The sequence below is a fragment of the Populus euphratica genome, unplaced genomic scaffold (assembly GCF_000495115.2).
Source record: "Populus euphratica unplaced genomic scaffold, PopEup_1.0 scaffold9.1, whole genome shotgun sequence".
NCBI lineage: Eukaryota > Viridiplantae > Streptophyta > Magnoliopsida > Malpighiales > Salicaceae > Populus > Populus euphratica.
The window spans coordinates 277267-288395 of NW_011499857.1; the positions used below are offsets into that span (position 1 = coordinate 277267).

Sequence of the window (11129 nt, forward strand, 5' to 3'; positions counted from 1 at the left end):
CCAATTTCAAAAAAAAAAAAAAAAATCTGGATTTTCTTGTTTTACTGAAAAAGTACAGATATTTGAGTGTCTCTGACAATAAATATCTTGATAATTTTCTTCTGAATTTCTCGTTGGATCTACCATTGTAACAAGTTTCTTTGTCAAAAAAAAGAAAAAGAAAAAGAAGTTGTACAAATTAAGGTATGGCTTTGCAATTTAATTTGATTTTTTCTATAAAACAATCAATTCGATCTAAAAATTTAAGTTAATTCAATTTAAAACTTTAAGCGGTTAGGTAATGTTTGAAATTATAATTTATATTATTTTTTAATATATTTTTTCAAGTGAAAGCTTTTTAAGTTTAAAATTTACACAGATTCACGTTACTTTATGATTAATTTTTATTAAATAAATAAAAATGATAAAATTTAAACTCATGATCGCTACAATGATAAAATTCAAACTTGTGACCGCTAACTTGACCATCAAAACTTTAATACTGTGTCAAAAAATAAATTTAATTTAAAAATTGAAGTTAATAAAATTTCAAAATATATATTGTTCTCTAATATTTTCCATTAAAAAACTTAACAAAATCATTCAAAATACAATGGTAAATAATCAGTAAATTAAAAAAAAACCCCAACAGATACACCACATCCTTTCTGTCTCTGTGTCTAGTTGATTTTTTCAACATGATCTCTAATCGTTTTAGTTATGATCAGATGAATGACTTCCACCATTTTGTAGTGGTTTAACAGTATCTTGTTTCTTCGTGAGCTAGAAATGAAGAAATTTAAAGCAAAATTTACAAGACAAAGTTAGGTGGGATCTATGGGTACAGTAATTGATTTTCTGCCTAAACTTTATAGGACTCCCTCGCTTCGTTGCCCGCTCTCGTTCCCCTACAGGTATAGATTCAAAGTGTCTAATAGCGAGATGCTTTTTTATTTTATTTTTGAATCTCTCTCAACAGCATTCTAAATAATTTATGTTAATCAGCCAAACATATTACACGAGATATAAACATAAGCATAAATCTTGTTGAATTTAATAATTTGTTTTAGAATCCAAGTGCATAAAAAAAAAATAAGAAAACAAATAAAAAAAATATTACAAATGACTTTACACAAACAAGGACTACTAATACAAAAAACTATAATCTCATTTGAACATAGATAAAAATATTCTAAATTAATTTATTTTAATGGTTTTTTTCATAAATCTAAAGACAACAAAGACAGGAATCACAAACATATCTTTAATTGATCTACTTTATTTAATTGAAATTCATATTAAGAGGAAAAATATAAAGTTTAAAAATAGGCTAGGCTGCTGAGCTTGGGGGACCAATGCATCAGACTCATTGGAAAAGCAGGCACGGGGGGATACTAGCTAAGCAAGAATGCTTGACCATTTTTTGTTTTTTTATCATGGACTTAAAGGTGCCTTCAATTATGAAAAATAATAAAAACAAAAAATATGTCATTTGTATTTTCTAGGATCTAACCATCATGAAAGTGCTTGTAAAATTGAGAAGTGAGTTTTTCAACTGAAAAAAAATATTTTTTAAATTATTTTAACTTAAAAACATTTTAAAAAATATCTTTAGAATATTATAAAACAAAATTTTCAACCTAAAACATCAACGAAACTCATCTTATTAAGAGGAAATCCATACACCAAGAACAAGTTGTTTTGTTGTTGGAATGTGTACTATCAATATTTTTCCCTCTCTTATCCTGTTTTGTGATGATATCCTCTCAAGTTCTCTGTCAAACCAAGAACTTAAAAAGTGAAGATTTAGACCAAAATATATAATTATAGGGTCAAAATATTATTTGAAAAAAAAATGAAGGCATAATTCTTCAAAAAGGCTCTAATTGCACATTGGTGGAGAGGAAAAGGTATGCATGTCTTTATTTTAAATTCAATTCCAATCCCTTTACTATTGATTTTTTGAAATAAAAAAATTCAGTGAAAAATATTTATGTAATTAATTATTATACTTATGTAAACATCACTAGAAAGTAATTTTATACTCGTTGAAATGATCATGGAGAGGTCCTAAAGTTGAATGTTCATTGCATAGAATTCTAATGATTTGGATTGATAATTAAAGAAGTTTGTTCTTTTTCTTAGTTTTTTAAATTCAAGATTTGAGATCAATATAGATTACTCTAATGAATGTATCATATCAATATAAATTTTTGCAGTCTAGGGCGACAAAAGAATTTCTTCTAGTTATTAGATGTTAAGGTTTGCAGTGTTCGTGGGATAATCTAGGAGATAAAATTATATTGTAGCTGTGATCATGTCCTCAATCATAAGAATAGCGATCTTGGCCTATATGATGGTGTTCCTATCATAAGAACAGCGATCTTGGCCTATATGATGGTGTTCCTCTTTCTAGGGCTAGGCTAGATATGGTTTCTGTTTTTCTAGTTATTTCTCAATCCTATAAATTCTGGTGATTTCTATAAAAACCATTAATCCCTCTTCAGCATGCATGGTCAATACCTTATCTTCGTCAAATTCCTGAGGGATTGAATTCAGGTGCCATGTCTATGTCTATATCCTTAAGGGAATGCTTTTAGGTGAATATTTTAGGTCCAATTCTTGGCACCACGGAGTGTATACAATTTCATGCTTGAATTGTACCTTGAACCTTCGCCTAAAGAGCTTACCTAGCGTAGCTAGTACGAGAAGGCAAGATGTTATTCATCGAACAAGTAGTATTAGACCAGCACATGCTTGTATCACGAGTTCCAGATAGTGGTAATGGTGTATGGTTCTGGAATACCCTCCACTAAGGCTAGCTTCCATCTTAAAAGCTTTCTTTGTGCAAATACAAGTTTCTATATGTACATAGAGTGTGTATAATTAGTACATGTACGTGTGTATATAGTTTCCACCTTAAAAGCATTCTTTTTATACCAATACAAATTTATATATGCGTGTGTTGGTAGAAATTTGTACATACATGTGTCTAGTAATAAGGTTAAAAGTAAAAGATACTGAATCGATGATTTTATGTGTTTTAAAATTATTATGATATGTTGGTGTAAATTTTTTTAACAAATATTATTTTTATATATTTTTAATTAAAAATATTTTAAAAAAACACATTATACCATTATCAAATATATACTTAAGTAGTGTTTGGAAGTATACTAATAGTTATTTTTCAAAGTATTTTTTATTTAAAAATATATAAAAATAATGTTTTTTATTTTAAAAATTATTTATAAAAATAGCATATCAAAACAATTCAAATAAATTAAAAAAAAACAATTAATTTCAAGTAAAACAAATTCAAAAAATCACGTTTCAGCACAAAAACAAACAGCCCCACTCAATGAGTAGCTGGTGAAGGAAGGTCCATGCATGCACAGCTAAATTTTGAGAAGGCGCATGCACGCACCATGGCTACAAAAGTTAAAACAGTACTAAACATTTAAAACTGTAGTGTGGGACTACCAGTTAGTAGTACATTTTCAACACAGAAATATTTTCCTATTATGCTTATTAATTATGTGAAAATAGAAGTGAATGTCTACTCCAAATTCCACCAACATTGTTGATGAATCATTTTTCAAGTAGAAAAGCTTCCTTTTGCTCTTTCCCCCCTTTATTTATGCCCTTTAAAGGCTAAATATCCAAAACTACCTTAAATTTTAGGTCAAACCAAACTTATTTTCTGAGATTTGTTTTTTTATTCGAGAACATAAACTATTTTTTGGTTAAAAATAGGCTTTTTGTGTCCAAGTTTTCATCCCATCATTAATCCTTTTATAATTTTTTATTCTGAAATCATGTATTTTCATGACACATTTTGTGTTTTTAGATTATCACATGCAGTCAAAATAAAAAAAAGGGTTTTTTTATATATAAAAAATAGTTTAAAGTATTCAAATAAAAAAAAATAAAGTTCGAGGGTTTTTATTTTTTCATTTAACTTCTTTCAAATTGCCTTGAAACGATGCGAAAGCTTCTTTTCCAATGCAAAGTGTTCTTTTACATTTTAGTCACATATTTAACATATGTTTCTTATATTAGCTTCCTTTGTCTCTGTCTTTGTCGTCTATTCTGAGTGTCAACAAAAACATTAATGTAATTATAGATGTTCTTGTTTATGTTGTATTAGTAAAGAAATTTCCTCGTATTAATTACCTTTTCGCTAACATGTCGATAAGAATTAGCTGTCATAATTAGGAGTCTGATCCATAGACTTTCCGAATGAACTAGAGAAAATAGGGTTTGTGTGTGTGAGAGAGAGGAAGGGAGGGAGATTGAACCACTTACATTTCATAATTTGCAAAGCTTAGAACACTTTGACCTTGGCTAGTATGGAACTAAGTTCATATATAGCAATGCATATAGTACGTGATACATTTTACCTTAAGCAATCATCACACGTAGAATTTCGAACAGCAAGAATATTGTTATAAGCACACTGAATTACTGGAACAACACAATACAATTACATGAGTACATACCGTTAATCACACCCGTTTGATTTTCTTTAAGCACTTGTGGTGCAGGATTGAGTTCAAACTGGAAGACTATATATTTGAAGCCCCGCCCACGCCTTTGTCACCTAAGGCTGCCATTGGAGGCGAGACTTCAGCTTCCCAAATGTTTGCGTGGCTGATAATTTGTGAAGAAGAAACCGCAAGCTTAGAAGAAGGTCCAAACATATTTTGCTGCTGTAACTGTTGTTGTTGTTGATACACGAACACATTTTCATTGAGCAAGGAATCCAGAAATGAGGAGAAAGTGTCCTCATTTCCAATATCTTCAATGAAATCATCTTCATTTTTTCGTCCACTACCACTTTGTAATGATCCCATCTTAAAACCATCACTATGTGGCCAGTTTTCGGTAGCATCAGCAGCAACGTGGTTAGGATACTGATCCAGGTTAGTCACTGTAAAGTTTTCACTTACCCTAGTGGCTACAGTTCGATAGACCTTCCCATTCTCATCCAGTGGAGAAGATTTAGGGTTAGAATTCTGGACTGGAACATTTGCAATTTCTGAGGAATCGGGGTTAGGTTTTAAAGGCTTGTGAGTCCTAGGATCTAGTCCTTGGCTAATGAGCTTCTTGCTGAGACAGGTATTCCAGTAATTCTTAATCTCATTGTCTGTGCGCCCTGGTATTCTCCCTGCTATCAAAGACCACCTGTTCCAAGAAGGAAAACCAAACAAAAGTAAGATTGACAGACAAAATTACTAACTAGCAAGCATCGATCTAAGATTTCAAATTCAAAAGCCAAAAGGCGACTTCCAATAACCCTAAATCTGCCCATCTACTCTCTATTCTCTTTTAATCGAACAGTGTAAAACGTTGACAAATAAAGTAATACAATACATTGGAGTTAGTATTGGAGTTAGTTTTAGAACGCTATTGCTATAGGAACCAGAAAAGAAGACAAAAGGAACAATAACATAAATATGACGATAATCAAAGAAAAACAACATAAATACGTGCACACACGTACATGCATGTATGGATATATAGCTGTTCCAAAAAGATGGAGATCGGATCATCATGATTCACGATCATGATAGAACCACGGATTGCTAAGCGAAAGGTAAGAGAAATAAACAAGGGGAAACCCTTTTAAGTCAAAAGCCCAACAATTACGTTTCTGAGACAATTTAAAGTGTTAATCGAAAGTCAAGCTTCTAGTTTTTTGAGGAAGGACGAGCATAACAGAACCCTAAAAAAAAATTTAAAACAAGAGAGAGATCCAAATCAACCTAATTATGGATGTCCCAGCTGATGGGAATAGAGAGAAAAGAATCAGCAACCCCGAGAGCATAAAATCCGATCATTACACAGCGAATATTACAGATACCTGTTACCAAGCAACCTGTGAAGCCTAAGTATGAGATCTTCCTCATCTGGGGCAATACGCCCTCTCTTAACAGAAGGCCTGAGATAGTTCATCCAGCGGAGGCGGCAGCTCTTACCACACCTAAGAAGTCCTGCCCGCATTGGGAGCGTGCGCCATCGCCCTTCACCTTCTTTCCTGATGTAGTTTGCCAAGAGCTCATCCTCTTCTGGTGTCCATGGCCCCTTCTTTATGCCCACCTTGCTACAACATGGTGTAGGTACACTCCTGCTCCTTGTTGAAGTTGTTGACGATAGATTCCTCATCTCTGGTTGTATTATCTTGACTCCTAATTTAATACAGTGATCTTGTTTTCTGCCAAGAACAAGAAAAATCGAAGGGTATGTAGCGAGGGGTCGTGAAGGTAAAGGAAATGGAATGGTCGGACGTGGACAGATGGTAAATAGTATTGGGATGGGCGGCGGGATTTTAGCATGTGATCCCAAATAATTTAGAGTTTAACTCGCATGGATAAGATTCAAGATTCAAGTTCATATGTGTGGTCAGGTAGGGCCCTGCCTAGTGAGCCTCTAGCCCAAATCATCCATGTCCTGCCCAAATCGTCCATGTCCTTTAACATCTTCGAACTTTCTAGGTGTTTTCTATTCCCGGAAATTGGATATTTGGAACGGAAACGGAGGAATCGGAATGAAAATTGAAAAAATTAAGGTGATATTTTTATTTTTATTATTAGAAATAGAATAATTTTTAAAATTTTTATCACCTAAATTTTAACATAAAAATAAATAATAATTTTATTAGTTTTAATGGTAATAAAAGTAATAGAAGCAATTATATATATTAATGGCAGTAATGATAATAATAATATATTTTAAAAAATTAATATTTTTTTAAATTAATATTAATATTATAGGTGGTGGTGGTGGTGGAATATGATGAAGGTGGGAAAAAAGTGTTGGGAATTGTAATATAATAATAATAATAATAATAATAATAATAATAGTAGGTTAAAAGCTTTTATAAGTCTTTTGATTTAATACTAGCTTGTTCCTTCTATTTTTATTTTTATTAATGACAATCATTTGCCTTTGAAATCATATTTATTTAGGTCCTGATTGGAAATGCGGCCAACCACGTGATTGACTGTATTCTCAAATGGTTTTTTAGTTTTCATTTGACCTAACATTCATATTGCCTTTAAAACCATTATATTACATCCCATCATATTATGACATGTGTCTCTAAGTTATTTTTATATAATAAATTTCATTGAATGGATATTATTTTATGGTGCAATATAATCTAAAAATTTAAGAGCAACTCAAGCTTATGGTTAAAAAAGGAATAAAAAATATGTTTTTTTTAAATTAAAGGGTTAAGAATAATACAAATAAAACTAACGGAGGCAAACTAGTAAAAAATTAAAAATACATGGTCACAAAACACCACCTAAACTAGAAAAAAAATATTATCATTATTATTCATGCCAACAATAATAATAATGATATTCGTTGATATATAATGAATATAAATAATATATCATTTTTTTTTAAAATATTTTCATTCCTTATTTTTATTCTGCATGATTAATTTTTATTTTAGTTATCATCTTCACCCTTCATTTTTATTCCTTTTATGAACACCTACAAAGTGAGTGTAATACTTTCACCCCCATTCTAACCATAATATTTCATTTAGTGTTATCAAACAACACGTAGTGTATATTGTGATCATGAATTTTCTTTTAAATTGGTAATTGAATTTATTTGTTGTTGACAAATAGAATGAACTAGATAGGGTGCTCATACTATTTTGGAGGCTGGTTAATTTTTTTTTCAATATAAAAAATGTTATTTAATAAGGTTGATTAATTTAAATAATATGATTTTTTTTTAAAAAAAGAAGCAATAACAATAAATAAATTAACAAAAAAAATTAAAAATGTAAAAAAATAAAATAATAATAATAATCTAACTTGAGCCCATGTGGGTTAAACTATGAAGCTTACTTATAAACAAACCCAATGTTCAAATAAAAAAAATTAAGAAAAAAAAATATTTATATCAACATATGTTACCCTGCCAACCTTGTGAATATGAATATAGAATTGGATAACTCATCAAAAAGTTGAAAAAAAACACAAAGATTAATTCTCAATAAATCAAATGTCAAATTATAAAATTAAAAAAAAACACAATCTAAAAAAAGAAGAATTAAAGTGAACTCTTGTTAATCTTTAAAACTCGTGACCAACTACTTAAAAAAAATCTAAAAAATAATAAAGTAAAATTACAAAAAAAATAAAATACTAAAGGGTGAAATTAAAAAAATGCAATAAAAAAAACTCCAAAACAAAAGAAATTCAAAATAATTTAAAATCAAATAATGATGGGTGAAATTGAAAATAAAAATTAATTAGGAAATAGATAAAGAAAAATAAAAAATCAAAAGAATAAAAATTAAATTTGATATAAAAATTAGATAAAATCAAATAATGAAGGAATAAAATAAAGAAAACAATCAGTAAAAAAAAGTTAAAAATTAAATAAATAATAATTAAATAAACAAAGAACAAATTAGATATAAAAAAAAATGAAAGGATAAATTTATTTTTTAGATAGGAAAAGAAAAAGAAAAGAGGGAGGAGAAAAAGGTTCACTAGAGTCCCATCACCCCTTCTCCGTCCACACGCATAGCATCGCTGGAAAGAACACGATGAATCGCTTCGAATGCCGCCCTAAAAAAGGTATTTAGACATGGAGTGATCTGCACACATTGCTCAAGGGCATGAGATTTGTCCACTTGCTAATGTATGTCTTACACATGCTAACAACTTATTTTTAATTAATAATAAATTATTAAAAGATGAATTTGCCCTCCATCCAACATTTTCATTACAAAAAAAGTCAACCTAAAAATATACAAATATAATTGGTTGCAGGTTTTAATTTTTTTTAATGCTTATAAGAGTATAAAAATCTTTGTGATGTTCTTTAAAAATATAAAATGATCAAATCAACCACAATCAACCTATTTGCTAAAAAATTAGCTTGAAAATACATTACTAACCTTAGTTACAAGGTTTTTTTATTTTTTTAGGGTATGGATGTCTTAGCAATGACCCCAATTATACTTTAAATAAATTTGACTTTTAAGAGTAATATATTTTTTATATAATGCTCTTAAAAGATCAAAAAGAAAAATTGAATTGTTTGTAAATAATTGCAGAATGACTAATTTCTCCCATATAAAAAAAATCAAAATACCCCATCAGCAAAGTTCACCATTTTTTTATTGTTGGAAGCGGGGAAAAATCACTATTCCGGTCAACAGTTTTATATCCAAGGAATTGTCATTCCAGTCAGGAAAACCTTTGGTATTATAACTCATTTATGATCTGGTGGACAATAATTGTTGAATGAAAAATGAAATTGATTCTTATTTGTGCTGCATTAGGCTTCTTCATTTCGTGAGTTCGAATTGTGCTAATTTAGGATTTCGCTCCCTCAGGTATCCGGACCACTTTTAGATGAGAGCCAAGTAAGGTCCACTGTGGAGGAGATAAAGCAGGTCATCACAGCCAGCTCAGTTAGAAGACAAGAAATTAACAGCGGAGAGGGTCAAAGCAGAGGACTTTGAAGCAGAAGAAGGGGAGCCGCTTGAGGAAGAAGATGAGCTTTTTGATCAAGTATAATGTTGAAATATTTGTGCATGGATCTTTGGCATATCATTTAATGGATTATTGTCTTCTTAAATATATAAATATCTGGATTATTGTTTGCTTTTGTTTCTTTCCTTGCTGAAGGCTGATGATTGCCTGGGCACATTGATGATCAAAACCTTCGAAGCATCTTTCTTACCTTTCTTTCTTTGATGAGCTTTCAGCTTACGTAACCCCTATGTGGGTAAGTTATTCTTCAATATTTTACGACTTGTTCCTTCAGTTTTTAGGCTAAATTTCTCTTGCTGTCCTTTAAACTTAGCTTTTGCTACTTCTACATCTTTTTTTCTTTAGGGCCTCTGTTCTGGTAGCTTCTCTACTGCTTGAATATCTTCATGCGTGTGCTTGTCTTATGTTCATCTGAAGTGTTTTTGTGTCTCTATTCGATTTTTTTTTCTTTCTCAATGATGATCTGGCAGCTCAACAGTCATCCTGGCACCTGAGGCATCCTTGCGGTTTTATCCTTTCGCTCGCCTTAACCTTTCTTTCTTCAGTCCTTGAAAAAGGTCTATGCTAGAGCACTTGACATGCACAGCTGTGGCAGCTGTCTGGGAACTATAAAGAGTGGTTTTTTCTACGTCAGAAATTATGAACATGTATATAGATAGATTTAGCTTGCAACCCTTGCCCCTCATGTTAAAGGATTTTATACTGCATCATTTTAGTGAATGATGTTGGTAACCGGCTCCAAACACAATGATTAAACATACTTGACGATACGAGGCAAGCATGAAGAATCACAATCACCTCAGAAAAACGCTTTGCTTTTGCCTTGCTGATAGGATAAATTGACTATGCAGGGTAAGGATAAAACATCAGAAGGGAGGAGAATCGCCATTTGTATATTTGACGAGCATTGGAAGGAAGCTGCTCTTAAGTAAGCACCACCGCGCTTCTGATACTTTGATTGAGAACTTTCTATGTACTTATTCTTCATGTTGGTGGTACAGATATTATGGTACCTTTGTCCCTTTCATGCTAGAAGCTTGCAATTAATGATGAAAACCCAGATGTTCGTCAGGTGTGTCCCGAGAAGTACATTTATCATTTGAATTCTCTAGTGAATGTTGGTTTTGATAATAAATGAGCACCATGCTTTTCAGGCAGCTGTTTATGGAATTGGTATCTGTGCGGGGCTTGGTGGATCTGGATCTGTGTTTAAACCACTTGTTGGAGATAGCTTACTATTCACTCGCGTAGTTGCTCTTCTTGGTGTCGTTGCTTTCATCTGTTGTCAAGGGTAATCTGCTGTCGTATTTCTTTGCACAGGCACTTTCCAGGTTCAATGCTGTAATAAGTCATCCCAATGCACTTCATTCGTACAGTACAATTGTTGACATGATAGTTGCGATTCTATTATAATCCGATTAGTTATAGAAACTAGATTAAATATTAATTTGTAATTTAATTATTATTTATTGAGATCAAATCTTGTATAGGAATTATATCAAATTTTATAGAAAATTACTATACTTTCTTAGAATAAAATTGCTAAAGTATTTAGAGCTCTGCCTGTATATTTCCTACTAGAAGGAGAAGAATACAAATGAAAAATTCACCTTCTAG

The 11129-nt window shown here is 31.1% G+C and overlaps 1 protein-coding gene and 1 long non-coding RNA gene across 2 annotated transcripts; one reads left to right on the plus strand and one right to left on the minus strand.

The window, feature by feature from the left end:
- Window positions 1–4270: 4270 nt before the first annotated feature.
- Window positions 4271–6318, minus strand: LOC105123536 (transcription repressor MYB5-like). The gene is made up of 2 exons (XM_011023164.1): window positions 5846–6318; window positions 4271–5166 (listed from the first exon to the last, which is right to left on the minus strand). The coding sequence occupies exons 1-2, from the start codon at window positions 6145–6147 to the stop codon at window positions 4548–4550; spliced, it is 921 nt and encodes a 306-aa protein (XP_011021466.1). The 5' UTR covers window positions 6148–6318; the 3' UTR covers window positions 4271–4547.
- A 2811-nt stretch (window positions 6319–9129) lies between these two features.
- Window positions 9130–10901, plus strand: LOC105123537 (uncharacterized). The gene is made up of 7 exons (XR_841872.1): window positions 9130–9218; window positions 9353–9530; window positions 9648–9747; window positions 10364–10440; window positions 10514–10584; window positions 10667–10739; window positions 10833–10901. It is a non-coding gene; the product is annotated as an uncharacterized LOC105123537 (long non-coding RNA).
- Window positions 10902–11129: the final 228 nt, after the last annotated feature.